General features: G+C 37.9%; 1 protein-coding gene across 1 annotated transcript in view; it reads left to right on the top strand.

The window, feature by feature from the left end:
• Nucleotides 1-27,951, top strand: part of LOC306844221 (nesprin-2-like) — a 95,879-nt gene that overhangs the window by 65,956 nt on the left and 1,972 nt on the right. Inside the window, exons 78-101 of the mRNA XM_079376194.1 lie at nucleotides 1,542-1,712; nucleotides 1,841-1,954; nucleotides 2,078-2,232; nucleotides 2,550-2,697; nucleotides 3,783-3,877; nucleotides 4,988-5,219; nucleotides 5,339-5,533; nucleotides 6,824-6,949; nucleotides 8,390-8,545; nucleotides 10,876-11,037; nucleotides 12,458-12,624; nucleotides 15,103-15,265; nucleotides 16,372-16,559; nucleotides 17,019-17,169; nucleotides 17,534-17,716; nucleotides 17,798-17,935; nucleotides 18,032-18,226; nucleotides 18,922-19,153; nucleotides 20,572-20,669; nucleotides 20,839-20,965; nucleotides 26,530-26,732; nucleotides 26,847-27,047; nucleotides 27,162-27,290; nucleotides 27,400-27,591. Of these exons, the coding sequence (XP_079232320.1) occupies nucleotides 1,542-1,712; nucleotides 1,841-1,954; nucleotides 2,078-2,232; nucleotides 2,550-2,697; nucleotides 3,783-3,877; nucleotides 4,988-5,219; nucleotides 5,339-5,533; nucleotides 6,824-6,949; nucleotides 8,390-8,545; nucleotides 10,876-11,037; nucleotides 12,458-12,624; nucleotides 15,103-15,265; nucleotides 16,372-16,559; nucleotides 17,019-17,169; nucleotides 17,534-17,716; nucleotides 17,798-17,935; nucleotides 18,032-18,226; nucleotides 18,922-19,153; nucleotides 20,572-20,669; nucleotides 20,839-20,965; nucleotides 26,530-26,732; nucleotides 26,847-27,047; nucleotides 27,162-27,290; nucleotides 27,400-27,591 (3,921 nt within the window). The remainder of the gene's footprint in view (nucleotides 1-1,541; nucleotides 1,713-1,840; nucleotides 1,955-2,077; nucleotides 2,233-2,549; nucleotides 2,698-3,782; nucleotides 3,878-4,987; nucleotides 5,220-5,338; nucleotides 5,534-6,823; nucleotides 6,950-8,389; nucleotides 8,546-10,875; nucleotides 11,038-12,457; nucleotides 12,625-15,102; nucleotides 15,266-16,371; nucleotides 16,560-17,018; nucleotides 17,170-17,533; nucleotides 17,717-17,797; nucleotides 17,936-18,031; nucleotides 18,227-18,921; nucleotides 19,154-20,571; nucleotides 20,670-20,838; nucleotides 20,966-26,529; nucleotides 26,733-26,846; nucleotides 27,048-27,161; nucleotides 27,291-27,399; nucleotides 27,592-27,951) is intronic.

Here is a 27,951-nt window from a genome sequence, read left to right as displayed (position 1 = left end):
GTAACTAATAGTATTTAGGCCCCTTTAACACCTGGCATTAGGATGTGTTTCCTATCCAGATAGTATCTGGATATTCTATAGCTGGAGAGAATTTACATATTCATTCCATCCACCTCTCCAGTGTTATTAGACAGAAGTTTGATCACACTTACCCAAGAAATGGAAAATGCCAATTGCATATTACTTGAAATTTTGTTAAATGAGAGAGTCATTTTAGACTTTGACTCTAATGTGATTATTGGCCGCAATTACCTAAAAATGACTGAAAATGCTTACTAATGCCAGGTGAGAGCTCAGTGCAAATGAGAAATCAATCGAAAACAATAGGTCAGAAGTACAGAACACAATCAAGTACATAATTAAAAGGTTAGTGGCCAACAAAAGGGATTACAACAACAACCCTTAAAGCATACCAAACCCATACAATTCACTGCAATGATGCACAGAAATATTTTTTATGTTAAACTGCTTGTTTGTAAATATAAGGTACTGGTTTAGTATTATTTTTTTTTTGTAATTTGTAAAGAAAATACAAAGTAACAATGCACAGTGGAAAAAAACAGGCCTAAATAATAGCCAATTTCTGCATGTACTTGTTAAGTGCTGAAGTGCTCTAGTCCTACAGATGGGTCTGCAGTACTTCAGTCCAGTTGTGCTTTTGAAAAGAAGGAACATTGAGACCTGAGCTGGAGCTTTTCTCTGTGGGCTAAAAATACCAAATGAGACCTGTGCTGTGCTGTGCTACTCTTACCAAAAAAAGTTCAACACAAAAGAGCATAGAATCATGAATCAGTTCTTATTCAATTCGTTTTAAATTGTCTTTTTTTTCATTAAACTTCATAAAAAAGAAAAGCTTATAATCGCTGTTTAAACTTAACTATTTTTTTGATTATGTCTGAATAATGTGCATGTCTATAAAATTATATTTTTGAATAATTTTGTGTCTATAAAATGAAAATAAATAAAATGAAAAAAAAATCAAAAAGTAATTAATTAAATTTTTTATTATTAAATTATTGTTTTTAGGAGCTGCCGTATTTATTTAAAAATGTTTTTTTCTTACCCTCTACTGGTTCCGTCTTAACTTTCAAAAAGAGTTATCAGTGGTTCACTTACAAGTTGAAGGTTGCATGCATTTCATCAGAAATAAAGAAAAAACTGTAATGTTGTTAAATATTTTTACAATTAATGTCAATAATAATAATAATTTTAAAATATTTTAAAATGTAATTTGTTCCTGTGATGGCAAAGCTGAATTTTCAGCACCATTATTCCAGTCTCTAGAAAACTCCAGAACATTCAAAAGAACAGCATGTAATTGAAATGGAAACCTTTTGTAACATTATATGTCTTTACCATCACTTTATATCAATTTAATGCATGGTTGCTGAATTAAATTATTACTTTATTTTAAAAAAATACCCCAAACTATTGAACACTAGTACAAGTCATTAAAAAAGTATTTTATGAGATGATAAATTATGTAATTTCCTTTGCGGCTCTTCTAACCCAATGTCTAAAACAAACAATGTCTTTCACAGGCTCTGGAGAAAGACATGTCTGCCTTGCAAAGCAGTGTGGGAAAAGTCCTGGAGGCCTCAAAGCATCTCACTGGACAGTCAGCCCCTCTAATCAAAACAGAAACCAGGTTGCTGTCACGTGACCATGTGCATCTTGGCAAGGCACTTTCTGACATTGGGGCACAAGTTCGGGTAAGGGCAACAAGTTGATATCTTTAAAAGACTAAATACAACATTAAAGTAATCTGATTGATCTGCCGACCGATGACAAACATTTATACAACGTCCTACACAAGTGTTGTGCTGTTCTTGATCCATAGGAGGAGCTGGAGGAGCACCGCTGTTTCAGCACTGAGTTGAAGTCAATGGAGCAAAAACTTGAAAACTTTAAGAGCATTATGAGCGCCTCCGCTGCAAGCATGGATAGACTAAAGGTGATTCTGTGGCACTTCTTGAGGTTGTTTTCATTGATTTTCTTTTTAATCCTCCTTGTATGGCAAACTAAAAGGTTACAGTTTGATTTTATGTAAATCTTTCTCTTTTTTTCTGTGTCTAAGATGGTTCTGTTAGATCTGAGTGGGCTGAACCCTAACCTTGCTGCTCTGAATCAGAAGAGTTTCGGACTCTCCTTAAGCTCTGCAGAGGAGGAGAGGTTACAGACCCTCAACACACAATGGGTTCAGATCTTCTCTCAGGCCACAGACCGACACAGGCAAGTTAAACTTCACTAAATTAAAGCTGTTCAATTCTTCTCAAACATTTAGATTTAGCCCTGAAATGGACTTGATCCCATATATCTTAGTAAAAGGGATAGTTCACCTAAACATGAGAATATTATTTACTCACCCTCAGATTGTTTCAAAACCTTTTAAAAATTCTCCTGTTGTGTTCCATTGGAGAAAAAATACTGGTTTGGAACAACATGAGGGTGAATTTTCATTTTTGGATGAACTGTTACTTGCATATTTTTTTCCGAAGTTTTTACACCCTAAAATAGCTTTAACTAAACTGTCTGGTGAATGTTTGTAGGAAGATGTATGGAGAGCTGCTGTGTGCTCAGAACTTCCAGCAGAAGTGCCAGTGCTGGATGGAGCTCCTTGACGTAATCGAGGCTGGGCTATCCAATCAGATGTCTGGAAACTGTGCTGCTGTAAGAGAGCAGCTAGCTGCACATCAGGTAGAGCATAGTTATGAAATCCAATAGAAAAATGTTTTCTAATATTTAGTTTCATCATGTGAATCCTGTTGCTTCATAATGACTATGTACACATGGCAATTAAGAACCTGTTCTGATAAATCTTGCATTTTTTAATCAGTCTCTTCCTTTTTTTTCTTTTGCTTGACTCTTTTCCAATGTTTATATCACATAGTACATAGAATATCTTGCATTTAGACATGCATTGATATAAATATTATATTATGAATATGACAGAATTACTAGTTAATGCTAACTATGATTTAGAATATTGACTTATTGACTCGACTTAATATTGGGCTTAGTGAAGTGTTTTTTTTTTTTAGTGTTTTATGCTCACCAAGGCTGCATTTAAGCAAAGATACAGTAAAATCACTAAAACTGAAATATTACAATGTAAAGTGAACTGTTTTCTATTATAAATTGAAAATGAATTTTCAGCTGCCAGTACTCCAGTCTTCATTGTCACATAAACGTTTATGATTATTATCAATGTTGAAAACAGTTGTACTGCTTAATATTTTTGTGATAATTGTCACAAAAGGATTCTTTGATGAATAGAAATATATAGAAATACCATTATTTGAAATATAAATCTTTTCTAACATTATAGATGTTCCTTAGCTGTTTTGAAGTGACATATATCCAAGTATGGTGACCCATACTCGGAATGCGTGCTCTGCATTTAACCCATCCAAAGTGCACACACACAGCAGTGAACACACACACACCGTGAACACACACCCGGAGCAGTGGGCAGCCATGCTGCGGCGCCCGGGGAGCAGTTGGGGGTTCGGTGCCTTGCTCAAGGGCACCTCAGTCGTGGTATTGAGGGTGGAGAGAGCGCTGACATTCACTCCCCCCACCTACAATTCCTGCCGGCCCGAGACTCGAACCCGCAACCTTTGGATTACGAGTCTGACTCTAACCATTAGGCCACGACTTCTTATTGTATTTTTAATACAATAAGAGCAACAGAAACTTTTGGTTATAGAGTACTGTCTAATTTGTTTTTGAAATGGTTGTACAGAGCTCATCTATTCATATATTAGTAATAAATCTTCCAGAGGCTGAAAGTGGAGGTCCTCATCAGCCAGCAGCTACAGGATGCCATGGTCAGTGAGGCTTCATGCTTCCTGGAGAGCAGTCAGAATGAGGACAGGTGAGCTTTTATAATACTACACTTAATAACTTTATTCCCTAACCTCCAGTGTGGGGCTCTGCCATGGATAAGAAATCAAAGAATGTGGTGTAATGATTTGTTCTGTACAGGATGTCTCCTGATGAGTAATTAAAACTGAGGTTCTCCGACTGTTTTTTTCCCTTGGGCTCCAGATGAGGCCATAACTTATTGAGTTATGTGGTGTGGAAGAGCTCTTTTGAGCTCAGCACTGGAACAAGCTGGCTCACTCTCAGGAAATGAAACCGCATGTGCTACCAGCATGAAGTCATTTTTTCTAAGTGATAAGTGCTGCTTCAGGTGGAACTCCTGCATGGTTGCATTTAAGATGTTTCTTTGGTCTTTTTTTTCAGAGGCAGGAACAAATGTCTTGTAGAGAGCCACATAAAATGTGGTTGGTTTTATTTTTCAGATGACTGGCAAAGCTAATGGCCAGTGGAATTGCAGTTTTATGACATCTCTATTATGTGTTGCTCATCAGTTGTGACATCTATGGTCTCACTATGGTCAATCTGTTAACCACAATTTAAAGGGATAGTTTACCCAAAAATTAACATTCTTTACTCACCTTCATGTCGTTCCAAACCCGTAAAACTGTTCAGTTTTGAAACACACATTATTTGTTTTGAAATATAAGCGATTATGGACATTGAAAGTCCATTCACACAAAACTTCCATGGTTCAACAATTTCATAAAGGGATTTTCAAAGTATATCCATATGATTTGAAAAATGTAATCCAAGTCCTCTGAAGAGACACGATCGTTTTATATGATGATCAATACATATGGATTCATTTTACAATATTTTTATGAACATTTTGAAGCGCCAAAGTTTTGAGTTAATAGACTTTCAATGGAGGAACAGAAATCTTTCAGGTTTCATTAAAAATATCTTATTTTATTCTGATGATGACCGAACATCTCATGGGTTTGGAATGACATAAGGGTAAGTAATTGATGACAGAATAATCATTTTTGAGTGAACTTAACACTTTTAACCTGAGTAATTGTTCTTCACTTTGATAACTTGTGGTTGAATTGACCTTTTACCAACACTGAAAATGTTGACGAACAAATTCCATTGTGAGCAGGAGTCATCTGATCCTGAGACTCACCCAGCTAAAGGCACGATGGCAGGAGACACAGCAGAGGGTCCAGCAGAATTGCAAATGGCTGGAAGGGCTGATGGGACGGTGGCAACTCTATGAGTCTGGCTCGAGAAAACTTTCAAAGCTACTCAGACACATCGAAGAACTTCTGCCACCAGCAGGACTGGCACCATGCAGCTTACAGCAACTCCAATGCTCTATAAAAGAATTTGAGGTAAGATTATTCAGTAAAGAGAATATAATGGTCTTTTCAACTCTTTCAGATGCTAATGTCGGACTTCAAAGTCTAATCCAACACCGTCATTAGTATCTTTCTTGCTTTCTATCTCACAGTGGACAGAGGACCAACTACAGCTTCACGAAGAACTCTACAGGCAGACTGTGGAGGCAGGCAGACAGATTCTTCCGCTATCAGATGCGCAGACGCAGACACGCCTGCAGACTGAACTGGATGCTCTCCAGGAGATGTGGGAGCGAAGCTGTGGCCTTGTGGGGAAAAGAAAGGCTCTTGCAGACACCATAACTCGCGTAAGTGACCCAGTTCTCACATGATTACTATGTGAAAGTTTCCATTGACAAATAATACTGTAAATGATTCACATTTACATTATGTAGGGAATAAATTGGTACAGTTTTCAATGCATTTCGAATCTGCCAATATGTGGTATTTTTGTTGTTTATTTATATATTTTATTCACTCTTTTTTTTTCGTCATTTGTAAAAGCGAATGTATTGAATGATTTTGCTTAGATGTTGCAAGAATATCAAATAAGAATTAGCCTGCTAATTAAAAAATATATAAGCGTAACAAGGTTTTGGATCAGGCTGATTAGTGCTAACATCCTTGTCTTATTGAATTCTTGATTTGCATGGACCAAGCAGAGTCAATGGTTAATATGGGGGTCTTTCTTAGCCGCCATTGACCTACATAGCCTACTGAGCGTTTCACTAATAATGTGCTTAATTTTGAGGATGAAAGATCAGACGTAATCTCGCCATAATCCATAAATGAGGCAGCTGGGCCATATCACACAGAACGAGGGCTTTCAAAACACATCTACTAAGCCACTGTGCAGTTCGGTGTCTATGTGGATCATCTCTCATTGTTCACACACAATCCAACAATGTCCTAAGGCCTAAAGTTACAGTCATTCCAACAATAGCATAAATTTTCATGTGAACTTTTGATGACAAGATGCAAATTTATAATCCTATGTAGTTTATTAGCACCACTTGGGCCAAATTTGAAGGAATGATATTGACCATTGCCAAATGTAAATTAGTTTAGTGTTCACTGGCCAGCAGTGGGGCTGTGTCACCCTAAACTAGAGGCTGATCCCCTGTACTGTTAGTTATTATATAACATCAGAGTCACGTCCACTCATAACAAGTTCTGATTGGCTGTACTGTTAGGAATGATGACATCATTGTTTTGAAGGGGGTTTGAGAGTGATGTGGTTGGAAGTGTGTTTTGTGTGCATTTGCTCACAATAGGTGGGGGATGGTGTATCCCCACGTGAAAGGGAAATCCCTCTTCACTGATCTGAGATAACACAGTGACAGCTCCCAAAATACAAGCACATCAGTGGCTCTCATGATCAGAACTTATAGGCAGTTAAAGAAATGCTCCAAGATTTAGGTCAAAATGATTACTTTGACATTATGACACACATTGTTGGTAGCGCTCAAGATTGTATTTACACTGGAAATTCCTTTGTCTAAAACTGTATGATCAGGTATTGCTTTTCACAGTGTAGAAAAGATTATAGAGACAAACATCTTCCACCGTAATTAAGAGATGCTGCTGTTTCTTTGCAGAACTGGAAGCTCTGTGAAACTGGCCTGGCTGAGAGTGCTCTCAAACTGGAAGAGATAAAAGCAAGACTGAAGAGTCCACTGCCAGAGAAGCTAGAAGATCTAAAAATACACAAGCAGCTCATCAAGGTAGTATATTTTTCTGACAATAAACAACCAAACAATCAGTTAGAATCCCAGATTCAGGTAATTTTGCTGTATTGATAATGTAATTGATATGTAATGTAATAGTTTTTGATTTTCCTGGAAATAAACCAACATTTCGAGGATTTTGGGGGGAAAATACAAGAAGAAATTTTCTGAAAATATTTAAGGTTTTAGGAATTTTTTTAGGACAAAGGTTTGAGAATTTGGAAAAATATAGAGAAAAGCTGAAAGGAAACATTGGCATAAAATAGAGAAAAATGTAATTTTTTTCCCCAATATATTAACCAATGAAATGTAGACTGGTTTGTGATGGTATTAAGTGGTTCATGATTCCACTTAATAGATTTAGGATCAACTTAAATCATGCTGCAGAACTTGAAGTAATTAATGCAAAAGGGAAACGATCCAAATACTAAACCATCCTGAAATTCATGTACACAACCCTGAAATGTTGAAATGTTTGGGGTTGGTAAGTCTTTTTTTTTTTTTTTTTTTTTTTTTAGAAAGATGCTCACAAAAGCTGCATTTATTTAATCACAAATTCATTAAAACAGTAATAATTTGATATATTATTAATTTAAAATAACAGTTTTCTAAAAGTAATTTATTCCTGTCTTACCGATCTCAGTAGTGTATATTTTAATAACTGTCTTGCGTTCACAAATCGCTGTGTAACTTTTAATGAAAATATATGTTATTTATATATTTATTCAATCAAGCAAAATAGTGTTTTTTCTCTAGTGTTCTCAGACTTTTGGACCCTGCTCTATAGTTTACAATCCGCTAATATTAAATGTACGCATTGTTTACGTTTATTTGGCGACTCCTTTAAACATACAGTTAATTGTAGAAAACTGTTGCATGAATTGTGCCAGTTTTTACTATATTACATGGGTAATTTGTCATCAATTGGCAGAGACAATTTACAATTCCTGCTTGGCTTTGATGACTGTCAAGCAAAGTGCTTTCATCTGCCAACTGAATTATACTGTATTTTAATACACAAACTATTACCAAGGCCTTTGGTAAAGAAAAAAACACATGTTGATATAATCAAGTCACTTTAGAAATGTGTTGTTAACCCATCTGCTGAGATTTGATTTTACTTATTGCTGATTAAGCCTTGATGAGGAACAGTCCTTCAACAAAGGTGGTGAAACTGACAAACAAAAGAAATTAAAGTGTCTTTAACATGTTTGGCCTTTACCCCATTACCACTTTCCATGCTGTTATGGGTGCTCAATCCTCCCTCGTTCACCCTCCCGCCTCCCCTCTCTGCCTCCTCCCCTCCCCCGTCCCATCCAGCGGGCCTTAATCCCGAGCGCTAATGACAGGGACACAGAGAGAGGGAGAGAGAGGACTAGGGTTAGCGTGCAGCAGAGGACGGGAGTTTAACTTGGTGCTGGTTGCCGTGTTATGCAGGAGGACGTGGACTCGCTGCAGATTTGGGCTGGAGGACTGAAAGAGCTGACCACCATGAAGGCAGATGTGTCTCAGTACGTGCTGCCCACAGACACTGTGCTGCTCCAGGGACAGGTGGAAGAACTTCACAGCCAATGGGAAGAACTATGCTTGAAGGTGAGTGAGTGTTTGTGTCTGAGAGAGAGAGTAGGAGGGAAAGAGAGGCTGTTGTCCAGGCAGCATTGAAAGGCACACAATGATTCACCACTGGAAGTGGGGGGAAACTTCACAATGCCGCATGGCACAGGAAAAGAGGGAAAATGAGAAAGTATGTGAATTGATCTAGATTTATAGTTATAATAATAGTTTTCTCATCAGAATGATGTTCTGACACACATTTGTTTCTTGTTAAAAAAAAATAGCACAAGAAAAAAATTCACCTGCCGTAAAGGGACCGTTCAGACCAAAGTGAACATTTTCATTTACTTACCCACTTGCTGGTCCCAACCGTATGTTTGTTTTTTGTTTTTTTTCTTCTGTGGAACACACAAGGAAAAATTTGGAATCATGCAAGTCAATCTTTTTTTTATTTTTATTTTTATTCAAAATTCCCATAGAAGTATCATGATAGTTGTTCATGTGCCTCATGCACTAGGCTATATCAGTTTCAGAAGACTTGGAATTATTTTTATCTGTTAGGTTAGGATGTTACCACTACAGCAGAATTAAGTCATTAACGAACAGTTGAACTCGAACACTTGATCAGTTCAATTCATGATCAGATCATTCAGACCAAATCAGAATCAGGCCAGTTTTGTGGACTGAATCAACAAGTGCACTGAAAAGATTTGGTCAGTTGATTTTTTTTTTTTATTGAATAATGCCTTAAATTAATGTTACTTACTCCTGCCAAGCAATCACATGACTTCAGAAGACTTGAAATATAGCACAAGAGACACATGAAGCTCTTTTTAGAGCTCGACAGCTCTAGTTCTCATTTACTTTCATAATATAAAAATACTGTTGGCCAGGATAGTTCTCAAAAGTTAACTTTTTTGTGTTCTGCGGAAGAACAAATGTCTTTTGGATTTAGTAATTGATGAATTTTCATTTCTGGGCAAACAATCCCCTTAATATTAAAACTTTGCCATAATTACATTAGTTTTGCTCTTTATTAAATAAAATGTCTATTTTAACTCGCACTTCAATATGCATTACTTATGTAGCTCAATTTTTAAGTTGCTTCCCAGGCTGTGTAAAGGCTGATTGAGGACTTTTTTCTGAGATTATCTGTCTAGGGCAGGTGTCATGCCGTCATTAAGTAAAGTAGCTGAATGGCCCACTGACGATTGAATGGAGATGCTCTTGTAACTGTAAACGGCCTGAGCAATTAAAAACAGAAAGGCCATATTTAGGACAGATCGTTGCATGGCCTACATCCAGCCCTTGCACTTGTTACCACATAATGCAGTGTCTTTTTTAATGAACCGTTTTTCAGTTTGTGGAGTTGTTGTGAGTTTTCAGTCCTGTCTTTTATTTGAAATTCTGGCTGGATGCCAGGACCGAGCCAATGAGGTCAGTCTACATTGTGCGTCAGTGTCTGCGACCAACAGGTTGCAGGTGGAACCATTCCCTGGAATGAATGGCAGATGGCAAAGCTAGGCCTTGTTTTTCTTTTATTTGTCTTTGCATATGTGTTGGGGCAAGTGGCTTGGGCTGAAGGAAATGCATCAATAATGCGTTCAACAAAAAGGCAGTGAATAGAAGCGATCAACTAACCACAATGTCCTTGTGCTTTCTTTTAAACTCATGATTAATATTCTTGTTTTGAAGGAAAACTACAATATCACATTCTCTTACAGCTCTGAGTGTGAGATTAATGGATCAAGGAAAACATATAGCTTTCCCTGGCAAATGTAGCATGGAAAATGCATTCGTTCTTTTTAAAAGGCTGCATGTAAGCCCCTGCAATCTAGGAATGACACAAGCAACAGGGAACTATAAAGTGCTGCCCGTGTCCCCTAGTGTGTCTTGGCATTAGTATATACTAATAGACAAGCCCCTTACTGACAGAAAGCAGTAAAAAGCGAGTGGGCCTTTGCTGTTGACTTTACTTAACAGTCCAGTAATCAATCTCACAGCGTGAGATGAGTTTTGTTAAAAGCCTTTTAGATGGCCAGCTTTTCAAGAATAAAGTCATGTAGTTGTAACTGTTTTCAAGTCTTTTATCACATGTGAGTCAGGGTAGTGAACCAGTCACAAAGAGTGCAAGTTCTTCTGTATTCTCTCTAGCAGTTGAGAGTAGGCCATATGCTCTCAAAGATAGTTCCTGAATGAATACTGTAAATGTCATTTATAATGAAAAATAAAATGTCATGAAAAAAATTAAATTGTCATTACCAGTGCTGATATCTGGGAAACTTTTCTGTACTTACTGTAAGAACATATTTTTTAATACTGTGTTTTTGTCATACTGAAGCATTTTAACCCTTTATTCTTGTGTGTAGGTGTCACTTCGCAAGCAGGAAATAGCTGATCGCCTGAATGCCTGGATCATCTTCAATGATAAAAACAGGGAGCTCTGTGATTGGCTGACGCAGATGGAGAAAAAAGTGGCACACAGGAGCGAAAACCTTAGTATTGAGGAAATGGTGGAGAAACTTAAAAAGGTAGAGTTTTGTTTTCTTTATTGCTATGATTTTGTATGTAAATTCCCACTCAGCGTTTTGTTCTATAACCATACTTGCACTTCCGCCCATCAAAATTTGTGGTCTAAGATTTTTTTTTTTTTTTTTTTTTTTTTTTTTTTTAAGAAATCTCTTATGCTCACCAAGGCTGTATTTATTTGATCAAAAATACAGTAATATCGTGGAATATTATTAGAATTTACAATAACTGCTATCTGTTTTAATATATTTTAAAATTCCTGTGATGACGGTGCAAATTTTTTTTAGCAGCCGTTACTTCATTACATGATCCTTCAAAAATAATTTATATTTATATCATAGTATGTCAGATGTCAAATTATAATATTTTTGTGGAAACTTCATATGTTTTAGAACTGTTTGATAAAAACAGCATTTATTTCAAAATTCTAATTAAATGATAAACAATTAAGAATTATATAAATATCTTTACTGTCACTTTTGATCAATGTAATCAAACATTTACATTGCTCAACTCCCTGGTTTTGTAGTTACATAACCAGAACAACACACTACTTTAAGATAATTTCAGAAAAAGTCATCACATGGGTCTGTTTCCAAGTGTCTTTGTCATGGTGAGTTTCTGTTGTACATTTGTAAGGAGCTTAAGTAGACCGGTATTATGGTATTATTTGGTATATGCTATTATGAGTATCTATGAAGGATTAAAGCAGTCTCAAATGAACAGCACGCTTAAGTGTTCCCAAGGGAGGCCCCACAGATTTTACATTTCACAGAGGCTCTATTCTATCCACTTACATAGAATTTATTCATTTTTACTCAAATATGCAACAAATGTACATTATTTCTAATCTAGCTTACTGCATGTGCTATAAAATTGAGGCCAGAGTGCTGTACTGCATAACTGTGTTCATTTGTTTACCTCTTTGTTCATACACAACAATAGCCTTGTATGTGCAGTTTCTCTCTCACCATCAAACAGTGCAACCTCAAGCACTTTGTAGTCATTAGCACATAGTTTACTGTTGAGGTTTTGGAGGGTTTCAGGCCACGTCGCTAATGATCACATATCAGAAAACTGGCCATTGTCTCTTTTGTAGCACGGTTACTGATTGCCAGTGCTATAATAACTCTGCTGCCTGTTGTTCGAAGTGAGCCAGGTTGGACTAAACAAAACAGGTGAACCCTTAAAAGCAGAGAAGAAAGTGAAAAGGATTTGGGCTGCCGAGGGGTCAGTGTGAATCATTGTTCCTCTTTTCTTTTTTTTTTTTACGAGGGCACATGCTGAGAGAAGGAACATAGTTTTGACAGCTGTCAGACCCATCCAGAGACAAAGTGCAGATAGTCGGTTTTGTTTGGTATGGATGTGCTAATGACTAAAACACATGAGAGGCTGGTGCTTATTGTGCACATCTCTCTTCAGGACTGTATGGAGGAGATTAACCTCTTCAGCGAGAACAAGAGTCACCTCAAGCAGCTGGGCGAGCAGCTCCTATTGGCCAGCGACAAGGCTAAGGAGGCAGAGATCCATGGGGCCTTGCAAGATGTCAACGACCGCTGGCAGCACCTGTTCGACCACATTGAAGCCAGGTGAGCAAAAAAACAAAAAACGAACCACACTGAACTGTGGTGAATAAATGCTAAATTTATTAAACTCATTTCTTTTCTTTTTGCCTGATGTTTGCTATTGTTGCTCTGTATCCATTGATTAATGGCTGATCAAAGCTCTTTGTTTGTTTGAAAGCCTTAGCCTGCATTATTTTTTTGTTTCCATTCAAGGACTGATTGATTGATTCATTCATTCATCCATTCATCCATTCATCTGTGCATTTCTGCCTCATTTAAATCTGTTTTTGGTGATAAAGCCTTTGATTAGACTTTTATATAAATTTTTGAGGCATTTAACAGATTCTTTTATCCAGACTGATGATCCAACACAAAGTGCTGAAGCTTTCAGTGTGAGACTGTTGTGGTCAGTAGAAGGTTAGCAAGTAGTTCAAAAAGCTGATGCTGGGAAAATAACTATTTCCTGTGCAAATGTAATCGTGTAGAGGAAAGTGGTGTAAGAAGTGCCTTGGTCCAGCAATTTATGCCTATAGTTAGAAAGAATTGCATATATGAAAAGCCTTTTTAGTGTGTGTGTGTGTGTGTCAGCTTTGTTCTGTATGGCAGGTGAAATGATTTTTATATTCCAGGGATTGTGGGTAAACTCACTAAGCTAAAAAAATTGTAATATTAAGCTATTATATTAATATGATATTATCCTGTCATATTGTTATAATAAGTATGCTTGTGTAATAACAAGCAAATAATGACAAGCTAGGCAATATTGCGTTCATAATCGAAGGCGATTCGTCTGCGATTATGAACATGATATTGCTTGTCAGTGAACTACAGCTCTGTGTAGTAAGTGGCGCTACATCTGAAAGCAGGTGATGGCAGTTTACTACTAATCATGAAACCAGCTTTACTGACGAGATGCACATGATGATCGAATTCGATTAATTGCACACCCATAATGTTCAAGAAGTACTAGAATTACTTTTAAAAAGTACATTTTAAAGTAAAAAGAAAAAAGTAAACTAAAGCTATATAACAATGTAAAAAAAATATATAAAAATGACAAGCAAATAACAATTTATTTAAAAAAAACTACAATTAAATTAAACTTGATGTAAAAAGAAGCTAATTCAAATATAAATAAATACTGTAATTGTATATAAACAATACTAAAATAGTACTGGTACCGTTAAAGTGTTTAAAACTGCTTCACTGTATTGAAACATTATGAATATTAAACCTTTTCCTTACTGCTTTATAAAAAGACTTACGAATGGAGATGGGGTTGTCTCATTTACATTTAAATGAAATCATTCATGTGTCCCTCAGTGTTTCAGCATGACCCATGATGCAATTCAGCCCTAATGTGGAGCAAGTTTGCCTCGCTAGACTATTTTTTATTATTAGGAAAGGTCATATGTCCCAGTAATATAGATTACTTACACTAAGTTCAGTTAATAGTAGATGTGATGGAATATATCATATCATTTTATATTGCAAATCATATCGTTTCTCCTTGCCAATTTACAGCAAGCTTTTCTCACTAATAGAACTAATTTACTTATTTTTTCTCCATGTACTCATTTGTATCTTCAGAATTTGATGTGATCTTCAGTACTATGGATGGTTACCACAGCTGGCATATGCTCTCATAATCATAATCTCATTAAGTCAGTTGGAAATTTGCACATACCAAGTATATGAATCAGGTGGTGGTCCTAAGCAAGCAAACAAACAAACAACTCAAGTGCTTTCCAATCTTGTCTGTGATGTCACCAGCTTCTCCTGTAATTGGTCAGTCCTGCGGTGTGACGTGTTCTGAAGCAGCCAGATGGTGCTGATACTGAAGGAGGGGGGAATTAACGTAGCCCTCACTAGTGTCGTTGGCTTCAGCTTTGCCATATGGCTTGCATGGTTTGTCCTAGTCCCACTGTATAGCTGGAATGCGGTGGAAGGGGTTGGGGGGGGCAATGGTCTGTCACCTTATATTATCTCTTATGAACAGGGGCACAATGGGGCCAGTATGTACTCAGGCACGCTGTAATCACAAAGCCGGCCATCTGCAGGTATGGCTTCTCAGACGGTTTGCGAGGCCATGTGGTCACTCAAACAACAGAATGAGAAGCTTCACACTGTCACACTTAAATGGTTCGCTCTAATCCCTATGGGAGAAACACCCTTTGTCTGGGTTTCAGTGTCATCTGACCTGGAGTTATCAGACCTTTTTTTTTTCTTTTTTTTAAGTTGTGTTTCACGTCAAGTGTAGTTCCTTCCAAAATACACAGTCTCCGATACCAAAGAAAACAGTTACTTAACTGATTTATAAAGGGGTTAGTGCTTCTCACAGAAAATAAACTTTTATCTAGTGGAGGTCATAGTGGACTTTTGGACACAGTCAGGTTTTCATCAAAACGTCCAAGAATATTTATGGTATCACAAGTTTTTTCCAAAATGGTCTTTTTGATAATGCTCTGGATTCAAAATGAATATGCAATCTCTCTCTTTCAGAGTGAAAAAGCTGACAGAAACGCTGGTGACAGTGCAGCAGTTGGATAAGAACATGAATAACCTTCGCTCTTGGCTCACTCACATTGAAGCTGAGCTGGCCAAACCCATTCACTACAGTATCTGCCATAGAGATGAGATCCAAAAGAGACTGGCTGAGCAACAGGTCAGCAAATCACACATTTTTAAAAACTATATAATAGAAGATTTAATTTGCTGAAATACTGGATTGTAGATTAGTATTAGTGAATGTGTATTGTCTTGTGGGACTTGCAAATTTTTATTTAATTTTTTTTTAATACATCAACAACATATTCCAGATATATGTGACCCTGGACCACAAAACCAGTCATAAGTAGCACGGGTATATTTGTAGCAATAGCCAACAATACATTGTATTGGTCAAAATTATGGATTTTTCTTTTATGCCAAAAATCAGCATATTACATAAAGATTATGTTCCATGAAGATATTTAGTAAATTGCCTACCGTAAATGTATCAATACTTAATTTTTGATTGGTAATATGCATTGCTAAGAACTTAATTTGCACAACTTTAAAGGCTTTTTTTTTTTTTGCGCCCTCAGATTCCAGATTTTCAAATCTCAGCCAAATATAGTCCTATCCTAACAAACCATACATCAATGAAAAGCTTATGTATTCAGCTTTCATGTATTCAGGTTATGTATAAATATCAATTTCAGAACATTGACCCTTATGACTGATTTTGTGGTCCCGGGTCACATATTGTCGGAAAATAAGCCTTAATATAGTTTTGTTTTCTTATCAAGTGAATTTGTCTTGTTTGAGGAATGTTGTAATTTTTTATTTTATTTTATTTTTTTATGGAAATCAGAAATAATTGTTAGGGGATTTTTGATTAATTAATCAACATTTTGATTGTCTATAATTGAAATGAATTATTCTTTTTCATGATATATAGACTGTTTAAAGGGCTAATTCTTTGAGCTTTCAATTAAACGGTGTAAGCGTGAAAACATTTTGAAATCAGAAAAAGGGCTGCAGCGTTCCCTTTTGCCAAAAAACATAAACACTCATAGTGCACTTCTGATTTGGATATCACCTCTCTGTCAGCCTTCAAACCAAGGGCAAGGATTACCAAAAATGTGGAAGTTTGATGTGTAACAATTATTTATTTACATATACTACTGATATTATAACAATACAAAGCTGGTTGAAAATAAGCAAACTTAGCTTTCAGCTGTTTGATAAAGTGACAAGAATGTCTGTAACATATGTGTACATGTTTAGGACCTGCAGCGTGACATCGAGCAGCACAACGAGAGAGTGGCATCTGTGCTCACCCTGTGTGACGTGCTTCTGCGCGATGAGGATGCCTGCAGCAGTGATGGAGAGAATGACTCCATCCAGCAGACCAGGCAGCGCTTGGACCAGCGCTGGAGAAATATCCGTTCCATGTCTCTGGAGAGGAGGCTGAGGTATGGCCATTTGTCCAGATGCCTCCAATCTCAAGCACACCATCACTGCTCACAGATGTCTAGTCATTCTGTTCCATTCCTTTATGGAAGGAAATTTCAATTCACTCTGGATTCAGATTAAGAAACTGCTTTTGTGATTAAGATTCACGGCTCCCTGCTGAGCAAGAGATATTAGTAAAAGTTCACTTTGCACGATAAAATGTATAAAGTTTTAATACCCTGTAACCTCACCAAACACTTGAGTTGAACCGATCATGGTTTCGAGGAAGATGACATGATATATTTGATAATAAGCATAACATGAATTACAGTACATATGAATGTATTTTAAAGTGCACACATGCACATTGAGTATTAAAGTATTACATTGTTTATTATTATGATTTACATCAATTTCATTTTAAATACATCTTTATATAAGAGATTTAGATGTTTTTAATCACTTATGTCTGTTTACAGGATTGAGGAGACATGGAAACTGTGGTGTAAGTTTCAGGAGGATTACTCTTCCTTTGAGGACTGGCTGAATGTAGCGGAGCGCTCCGCTGCTGAACCAAATTCATCAGACATCCTGTACACTGACGCCAAAGAGGAACTCCAGAAATATGAGGTTTGATTTAAAAAAAAAAAAATGCTTAACTAAGAGCTTTCGAATTTCTGTGCTACTGGACCATTATGTTTACATCGTTTAGTGCAAGTCAGATGTTAATCCTGATGTTTTAGGAACATGATCAGTACGATTAAGGGAATATCAAATTCCTCAAGCAAGCATCTATGGCCTGTCAGCAGTTTTTCATTTACTGAGTGTTTCAGTCATTCATGCATGATTTCTGAAAACACACTCACTATTTGCATGGAAATGGAGTGTTAAAGTAGATATTTTTGAACATCCAGATTTAATTTAATAGAGTTACAGTAATAGCAGTTTTGGAATTATTGTTGTGGTGACAGTAGTGTTTGATTTGTTGGTTTAGGTTTTCCAAAGGCATGTACATGAGAGCCTGACCCAGCTGGAGATTATTAATAACCAGTACAGACGACTGACATGGGAGAACCGTGCAGATGAAGCCAGCAGACTCAGGGCCATGGTGCATCATGGGAACCAGCGATGGGACACGCTCCAGAGGAGAGTGGCTGCAATACTGCGCAGACTCAGAGTGAGAACACGGACACTATTTTTTTTTCCTGTGCGTTTGTTTACTTGAGTGCATAAATAGACCCCTTTTTTTCTCATTTAGCATTTTACAAGCCAGAGAGAAGAGTTTGAGGGAACCCGCGAGAGCCTCCTTGTCTGGCTGACTGAGATAGACCTCCAGCTGCCCAATGTGGAGAACTTCTCAGAGAGCCATCTCCAAGACAAGATGAAGCAACTGAAGGTTAGTAAACATTATTTCCTTTAAATTAAGATGTTTAGTCTATAGATAGAAATAATAAATGATGACAGAGTTGAACTGAACTTTTGTACTCTACAGAGTTTCAAGAAGGAGATCACTCTAAACACCAATAAGATTGATGCTCTGATCGTGTTTGGGGAGGGTCTGATTCAGAGGAGCTGTCCTCAAGACGCTGTTGATATAGAAGATGAGTTAGAAGAACTGCACACGTACTGTCAAGAGGTGTTTGGCAGAGTGGCCCGATTCCACCAGCGCCTCACCAGTCTCCGCACGGTATTATAAACGCTCACATTTTTTTACATTGTCTTATGTAACATACTGTGGTTCTAAATGTATTTGGATATTTTGAGACCCTTTTGAACCTTGAAAAGTGTGTTTGTGCTAAACTACCATTCAGAAGTTTGGGGTTAATAAATAAAAATTCAACTTTGATTTTAAAACGTAATTTATACCCGTGATGGCAATTGAAACAAATAAAGGAGTTGTAATAATTATTTCACAATATTAACATTTGTTCTGTTTTTGATTTTTTTTATTTAAAATGCTGTCTTGGAGACTTAAAAAACATGTCGTAGAATTGTGTAAATAACTTTGCATATTGGCAATCTGAAAGAAAGTGAAAGTGACTAGACATACGGCCAAGTATGGTGACCCATACTCGGAATTCGTGCTCTGCATTTAACCCATCCAACGTGCACACACACAGCAGTGAACACACACACACACACACACCCGGAGCAGTGTGCAGCCATTAATGCTGCGGCGCCCAGGGAGCAGTTGGGGGTTCGGTGCCTTGCTCAAGGGCACCTCAGTTGTGGTATTGAGGGTGGAGAGAGCGCTGGACATTCACTCCCCCACCTACAATTCCTGCTGGCCCGAGACTCTGACTCACTAACCATTAGGACATGACTTCCCCAATGTTATAGGAGTATGAATGCATGAATGACAGTGTTTTCTGTTTGAAGCAGATGCAGGAGCAACTGGATGTCCTTGATGGTGAACAGTCCAGAGGAACACAGGGCACCCTCTCCTCCAGCCAGCCCTCCATGTGCCTGTTATCGCCACCTCAGGAGCGCTCTGGCCGAGAAACCCCCATGAGTGTGGATTCCATCCCTCTGGAGTGGGACCACACTGGGGACGTTGGCGGCTCTTCTTCACTTGATGAGGAAGAGGATGCTGCCTTCTTCTCTGCCCTGTCAGGTATGGTCATTTTTACTGTTGTTCGGCGAAATCCAGTCACTTCAATAGGAATCCACGTGTTTGGGAATTCTGCGTGAAGGTGAAAGGTTTCGCAAGGGTTTCAAATTTTCTTAGAATTGTGTTACTAGGAGCAACTTGTTAGCACTAAGATTTTTCATGAACACGGGCCCTAGTCAGATATAATTCAAATATATATTTTAGCTGTCAGGTTGCAACTGACAATTTTAACCAGATCTTGCCAGTTTTATATCCATTGGCACATTGTATGAGGTTGAGACTTTTTCCCAGGACTCTGACTGTTGGAGTGGCTTGTCATATTGCTGGTTTAGCCATTCATTTTCTGTCCCTCCAGATTTAGAGGTCACAGAAATCCCAGAATTCTCATCTGAGGTAACAGAATAGTATTTGGGAGAGCCTTTAGGTAGGCCTCCATGTCCCTTTATGTGCACTTGGCTCTAGTTGTGCAAAATCTTATAAAAAATTTTTTGTGCATTCACATCTGTCCAGTTTCTCCTTGCTTTCTTTCCACGTTATTCTCTCTCTCTTTCTCTCTCTCTCTCTCTCTCTCTCTCTCTCTCTCTCTCTCCCTCCCTCCATCTTGTCTTCCCTCATCACTGTCGGTATGCTAATGAATAGACTGGGTTTGCTGGATCATCAAAGGCCTGGTATTTTTCTTTTCAGAGCAGAACTTTCTCTCTCAAATCAAAAGATGCAAGCGTCCTCCCTTCACCCTCTTCGGCTATGTGCACTTATCATGAAAGACTTGGGCCTGTGGGGAGATTCTGTTGGTAAAGAGGAGGGTTGAGAGCTGGGCATGTCCAGATCTCAGGGAGTATACGAGAGGGCACAGGAAGGTTGTGTCCCCTCATCTCTCACATGGCTCAGTGCACCTGCTTATCCCCCTCCAGAGCTTTCATGCTCTTGCAGAAGATAATAACATTCATTTATCTAAACCGCACACTCTTGAAGCTTTGCACATAACTGGAGAAGCGCACATGACATGTTTGTTTGATGCTTTTGATTTTTTTTTTTTTCCTGAAATCCACTTATAATTGTTTTTCATTGCAATAACATGATTATTTAATGTTTTCATGACAGTTTTGATGTGCTTATCCTTAGAATAAATAGTCTGGTTTTGCCCCTCTGCTTTTAAAAAACAGCAATTTTGCCTCTGAAATGAGTAACACTGCTTTGGTCCATTAGGACAGGCTGTGGATTTACTGTTGGATTCAATATAGTTCCAACTTCACTATTCTACAATAACAGCCTCTGTCAATTTAATGTCTGATTTGATTCCTCTTGATCCTGGTAAAAGCTAAATAATTCCTCTTCTTGTGTCCATTTCTGTCATCACAGCCCAAATGAAGTCTGTTTTGAGCGCAGAGTTAAATCTCTCTCCCTCTCTCTCAAACTCACAGGACAGAATTGGCACTTTCAAAACACACCTGAAAGGAAATCCTTCCAGCTGGACTCCTCTTCACCTACACACATCAGCACTCCTTTTAAACTAGGCTACGTGAGTTATATACCCCTTCCTTCTTAATCCAGCACTTTCATAAACACCAAATTTGCAAGTTGTCTTCTTCCTCAGGCAGATTTCCTCAGGCACACTATATAAACGTGTAGTTCCTGCATGAAGGGTGATTTATAATGGTGCATGTGTGATGTGTTTGTGCACTGTGCAGGTCCAGCTGATGTCTGAGTGCAGCGGCAGCATTAAGAGTGTGAAGCGGATCTCTATGATTCTGGATGATGAGGAACAGCAGGAGGAACAAGGCCTCACTGGCCTCAACACTGCAGACAAACAGTCAGGTAAGGACACTTTGTCCAACACAGAGATACATGAAGATGTCTGTACGGTACTTGTCCTGAGTGAGTCATGTAATAAGACTCTTCACAAATAGTCGGCTACAGGCACTGACGCAGATCACATGTGCAAGGGACTACTTGTCATTTTACTTAGACGAGTCTAAAAGCATGAAGGCTTCTAATTTATCAAAAATAGCATATAATTACATTTTCATGCCACCTGATGGATGGATGGATACATAGTTGGATAGGTGGGTAAACAAACTGATGCATAGATTGTTGGATAGATGACTGGAGAATTGGATGGATAGCAAAAGGTAGATTGTGGATGTATGTATGGATGGATGGATGAGAAAGGTAGATTGTGGATGGATACACACTTGGATAGGTGGGTTAAAATGATGCATAGGTAGTTGGATAGATGAATGGAGAAATGGATGGATAAAGTGTGGATAGTTGGGTGGATGGATGGATAGCTAGGTAGACAGTAGAAGATAGGTAGATAAATTGAATGTATGTGTGGATGGATAGATGGGCTGTAAAGACCCATCTTAATAGTGTAGAACACAAACTTAAATATAGGGTTTAAGTATGTATTTTATTCATCTTATAGGAAAGTGAAAAGAAGAGGGGTAGCAATACTAATTTATAATAGTGTGAACGTCCGTCTGATTTCTGAGTTTTCCAATAAAGAGGGCTGATTTGTTTTCGAGAAGGGATTCTTAGATCAAAAGGAAGTTACTTTAGTTAATGTGTGTATATCCCCTGATCAGGATAGTTCATGTATTAGGGAAATTTTCCAATTAATAGCTTCTGACGCATCTGGAGTTCTAATATGCGGAGGAGACTGGTGCAGACCAAATGCAGCCTAAGCTTGATTCTTCTAACACAGCGGTTCTCAATTCCAATACTCGCGTACCCCCGCTTTGAATATTTTGCATGTCTCTCTTTGTTAACACACCTGATTCAGATCATCAGTTTGTTAGAAGTCAGCTCCGTGCATGAACTGTGTTCCGATTGACATGTTCCCTGCACAGTGTCCATTGCTCCCTACTCCCTGAGCAGGGGAAATCCGTTGAAGTTTACTTCACTTCGGAACATTCATTCACAGATTTGTCTTCACACACAGACAAGACGTGTAAACAGGAAAAAAATCACATGGATTCCGATATTCTCCGATCGGTTTCAGGCCTCATTCATATGTGGAAATAAATCGGATATGAATCGGATCCGTGCATTTTCGCCTGCTGTGTAAGCGGACAAACCGGATATTCCCTTGTAAATGCGACTCCTACGTCACTGAAAAGTGAAGTTTTTTTTACATTTTGCGGTACAGACATACCTGTAACAAATGAAACTTCTCTAGTTGAGTAGCAGAGTATTAATTTCCTTCGTTTGTTAAAACGCGATCTGATGCTGAAATGTTGCTTTTGAAATCCCGCTGAGTGCTGGTTGCTGCTGTTGTCAGTGATGACGGCTTGTGCTCAGACGAGCGCTTCAGTCCCGTTCATTCCATTGAAACCACAAAATAAAATGCACACAAACATGTACCTGCCTTTTGATATACAATCACTGATGAACGCATTTGGTTTTAATTACTAAAAAACAGACAATGTGGCATGCTTAACAATATCTACCACCTGAGTATTATGAGAAACATAAAAAATGTGCAGAGCGGTGGTACGCAAGGACTGGAATTGAGAACCGCTGTTCTAACACACTAAAGAAGTTAACTCCTAGAGCAAGGGTAACTAAAGAAACTGTTGATGGAGCTGGGATTGATTGATGTATGGAGGGTTCTCCATCCAACAGACAAACAATTCACATTTTACTCGGCGAGTCAAGTCGCATACTTGACCTTGACCCATAGAATTGACCTTTTTTTTCATAACTCAGATAGGCATAGACTTACAGACTGCAAAATAGGAGCCAGAGATATCCCTGATCACTCACCTGTCTACTTGACTCTGCATTTAGATAATAAAAAGAAGGATGCATTGTAGTGGCTTAATACAAGCATTCTGAATGATAGTGCATGTAAAGAATATATTCAAAAAGAACTAAGGGATTATACTGACGCCAATAATAATGGGGAAGTATCGCCAAGTGTCTTATGGGATGCGTCAAAGTCAGTGATCAGGGGTAAACTAATAGCTCTTACATCGCATAAAAAAATTGAAAAAACATAAAAATCTGGCTAATTTGCAGGAAAATCTGAAGATCTTAGAGAGAGAACAGATCGAGAAAAAGAAACCTCACATTCTAAATAAATTAAATAATGTTAGGAAGGAAATAAACTAATTGTATGAGGAAGAATCAGAGAAAAAAGCTACATTTGCTAGACACCGATATTATGAAAATGGCTCAAAGGCTTTGAAGTTGTTGGCATGGAAACTAAGGAAGCAACAGGCAGAGAGTGCTATATTTGAAATTACAGACCCTAAAACCCAAAAAATTGCCACAAACAAAATTTTTTAAACCTAGTATAGAAATCTATATAGCGAAACAAATACAACAAGCTCCAAAGAAATAAATACTTTTTTATAATCACTGGACTTACCTTCCATAGGCAAAGTACAAAATAAAGCCCTTATGGCAGAGATTACTAAGGAAGAAATAGGGAAAGCAATTTCAAGATTAGAAGTTAATAAAACACCAGGATCAGAGTGGGATAAGGGCTTTAAAGATCAATTAATTCCCATGCTTTTTGACTTTTAATTATATGTTTAAGGGAGGCAAACCACCAAGAACATGGAGTGAGGCAATAATTTAGATTTATTTCTGAAAAGGGTTAAGATAAGGAGGAGTGTAGTGCATTTAGGCCAATTGCTGTTTTAAACATGGATTATAAATTATATGCATCAATATTAGCTAAAAGACTGTAAGATATAATGCCAGAATTAGTGGATTTAGATCAAGCAGGATTTGTGCGTGATAGGCAGACACAAGATAATATTAGGCGGGTGCTGCATGTAATTGATCATATCACCAAAGAAAATACCAGAGCAGTAGGTATTCATTTAGATGCCGAAAAAGCATTTGACTCAGTCCGCTGGGAGTACCTTTATCTGACAGTAAGAAGATTTGGCTTCAAAGATGAGCTGTATTAAAATTTTGTATTCTTCACCAAATGCTAGAATTAGGATAAATGGTCACCTTACTCAGAGTTTTAACTTGGAAAGAAGCTGCCTTCTCAGCCCTGCTCTTTTTTATTTATTGAGCCCATAGCTCAGTTAATTAGAGATGATCAGGGAATCAAAGGAATAAGAGTTAGAGGTTTAGAGCAAAAGATTTGTCTATACGTAGATGATGTTCTGTTGTTTGTCGCAATGCCAGAAGTTAGTATTCCTGGATTGATGTCAATTTTAAAACATTAGCACCTACTCTTGATATAAAGTAAATGTTCAAAAAACACAAATTTTAAGTTTTAAGTATACCTCAGAGAGGTATGTTGAATAGATTTAAATTTAAATGGAACTCAACTAGTATTAAGTATCTGGGAATAACTAAAAATGCTACAAAACTATTTGATAGTAATTATGGCCCTGTAAATAAGATAATTAAATCAGATATAGATATGTTGTCCCAGCTCTTAGAGATGCATAATAGAATAGATACAATAAAAATGAACATGCTTCCCCGTCTTTTATACCTCTTCCAATCCCTACCAGTTGAAGTTCCTCTAAAACAATTTAGAGAATGGGACAAGTGGATTTCAAGATTTATTTGGAGGGGTAGGAGGCCAAGAATTAAATTTAAAACACTGCAACTGTCTAAAGAGAAAGGGGGTCGAGCACTGCCTTGCTTGTTAGACTATTACAAGGTAGCTCAGTTAAGATCATTAGTGTACTGCTGTAACCCAGATTATATAGCAAAGTTTCACAGCTAGCTATACAATTGCAGTCACTATTAGGTTGCAAACTTTGTATAAACAAATATTTTAATAGTTTACATCAATGGACTAAAGTTCCTTTTAGAATCTAGTTTAATGAATGTAAATCACCTATACTTGAAAGACAGTCAAGACACCTTTGACCCTGACTTTAAACCGCAAAGTATGATGGGAGGTTTCAATCTTGGTACTGTCTTTGCATCACTACTTTTAGTTCATTTTCCTCAAAAGGAGAATTAGATGGTTATCAGGAGATCTCTGATATGTATGGTCTGGAAAAATGTGATTTCTTTAGGTATCTACAAACCAGGACTTATTTCAACAGTGAAATAAGATATTTGGAGAAGCATGACCCCAATTAAGTAGATTTATTCATTGAAGTCTATAAAAATAAGGATAATAGGGAACTTGTCTCTCAACTTTATCTATTCAATCCAATAAAGAACACTCAACTAGGGAGGTTAGAATAAAATGGGAGAGAGAAGCCAGTCTTACTATTTCAGTGGTTAAATATCTGTTCTGTTCAGTCTACTTCTCCTAGTTCTGGTATCTGGAGAGAATTCTGCTGGAGGAATCTTATTAGATACTTTGTAACCCCCAAGTTAAAATCTATTCAGAATGGTGAGAAGGGTTTGTGCTGGAAGAAGTGTGGGGAACAACTAGCAGATCACTTTTATGTATTTTGTAGCTGCCCAACCATTCAACCATACTGGCAGGAGGTAACACAAGTAATATACAATATTTTTGATGATGATTATACTTTTTCTACAATTTATTTGGGTAACTTACCAGCACGTTTTACGGTGAGAGAAGTACGTATTAAAGATACTATAAGCAACCAGCAAGAAAGCTGTAACACGAAAGTGGCTCCAGTCTGAACCTCCAACAAAGTCTGAATGCTTGGACATTGTAACCAGTGTTCAAAATATGGAGAGAATCACTTTTTTATTCAAATTACGGATGGAAACACATCTTCAATACGGGGAAAAATGGATTGTGTTTATGTCTTCGTTTTGTAATCTGACCTGACCTCTGTATGTATCTGTTAATAAGACCTATGTAAAGATGCAAAGGTGACCAGTCAACTGTTTGCCAAGTTCTGTTGTTATTCTTATTCTTTAAAAATATAAAAAAAGGAATGAATGGATGAATTGGTGAATAAACAGATGGAAGAATAGTTAGGTAAATAGATGAATAGGTAGATAGGTGGTTAGATAAACTGGATGGATGGATGGATGGATGGATGGATGAGTGGATAAGTGGAAAACGGTTGGGTAGATAGATGTGTAGACAGATGACTGAATTGGTGGATAAACTGATGGAAAAATAGTTGGGTAAATAGATGAATAGATAGGTGGTTAGACATATGAAGGAGTAGGAGGTGAATGAATGGTTAAATTCATAGATGGATGGAAAGATGGTTGGGTATAGATGGATGAGTGGATAAGAGGACAAACAAACCTAGGAATGCCTAAGGTCAATTAATAGTTGGATAGAAAAATGGAGGAAAGGTTGAATAGGTAGATGGTGGATAGATGGATACATGGATAGAGTTTGAAAATGAGTAGATAGAGTAGACAAATGAAGGGATGGGTCGGTGGATGGAGACAGGATAGGAATGGACAGATGTACATATAGATTATTATTATTTTTTTTCACTTCATGTTATCCGCAGGAGTTATTGAGCGCTGGGAGCTGCTGCAGGCTCAAGCAGTGAGTAAACAGCAGTGCAGCTCCAGAGACCCCCAGCAGCTGACCTCTGACCTGCATGACATCACTTCCTGGCTGGATTGTGTCACCCCTGAGCTGGACACACTGCAGAAGCCTGAGACTGCTGTCAGTATCGAGCTCTTAGAAGAGAGGGTCAAACAACTTAAAGTGAGCATCACAGCTACAGTTCTAAACTAAATCCAATCTTTTAGATTATTGATACAGAGACACGGAAAGGAAATGATATTGTCTTCACACTCTAATTTGTTCCACATTGCACAGGAAATGCAGAAGACATTTGCTCGCTATAAGACCATGATGCTGTCTCTGAACCTGTGTGGGCAAGAGCTGCAGCAGGGAGCTACAGGAGGAGCACCTGAGCTTCAGGAAGGTCTGCGCAGCATGAATCACCGCTGGAGAGAAGCTTGTGCGGGACTAGAGGGGTGGGAGGACAGTCTGCGCACTTCCCTTGTACGCTGTCAGGTGAAAGATCTGTAAAACATTTATACAAAGCCTCAGTGGAAAGATTGATGCTGTATTTGGATCGATGTCACATGAAACTTCATCTCTCACCACTGACAATCTCCACTCGTGTAGGAGTTCCATGAGATGGTCCACTCTCAACTGATATGGCTGGCCCATGCAGAAAGCAGACGCTACACTGTGAACATGAACGACCCGTCTGTGCAGCCCTCTATGCTTCAGGAACACAGGAACACCCTGAAGGTGAGTCAGAGAAACCCAAACCAGAACAACATCAGCTTCTCCATCAAGACTGACCTCTAGTTTGTGTTATCTGTATGCCGAGCTTATGTTTTGCACCCCCTGGTGGCAGGATCTGGCAGAGGAGCTGCAGGGCAGACAGAAGCGAGTGAGCTCCCTGCAGGAGATCGTCTCCGAGCTGCTCCCTGAGGCTGATGGGGAGGACAGCACTGAAGCCCGGGAAAAAATCCACGTCATTGGAAGCAAACTAAGACTACTGTCACGTCAAGTCGACCAGGATCTTCAGACCATTGAAGAGAGATTGGTAAAACATTCTTCATCCATTTACTCCACACAAAAAATTAAAGGAAAGCACACTTCCGCTAACGGATACAACACATTTTGTATTTATACTTTTTAAAAAAAAAAATGCTTTACAGTATTTCTTCATTCCAACACATGGACGAAAAATGTTCCTTTAAATATAAAACCACTATGAGCATGTTTTGCAAAAAAGGGAACTGTTCATGGAAATCCCCAAATGATTCCTATGGGATGTTCTGTGAAGCTTCATTGATTGAGGGGGAAGAGCTTAGCCTAAGGTTAATTAATTGAACATTTTCAGCCCTCAGAAGTGCATAAAAAAAAATTCTTAGACTTTTTTTTTTTTTTTTCACCTTTCAAA

This window comes from Barbus barbus (assembly GCF_936440315.1).
Source record: "Barbus barbus genome assembly, chromosome: 24".
Taxonomy (NCBI): domain Eukaryota; kingdom Metazoa; phylum Chordata; class Actinopteri; order Cypriniformes; family Cyprinidae; genus Barbus; species Barbus barbus.
The sequence above is the reverse complement of the archived record's forward strand: the minus strand, read 5'-3'. Positions and strand labels throughout refer to the sequence as shown.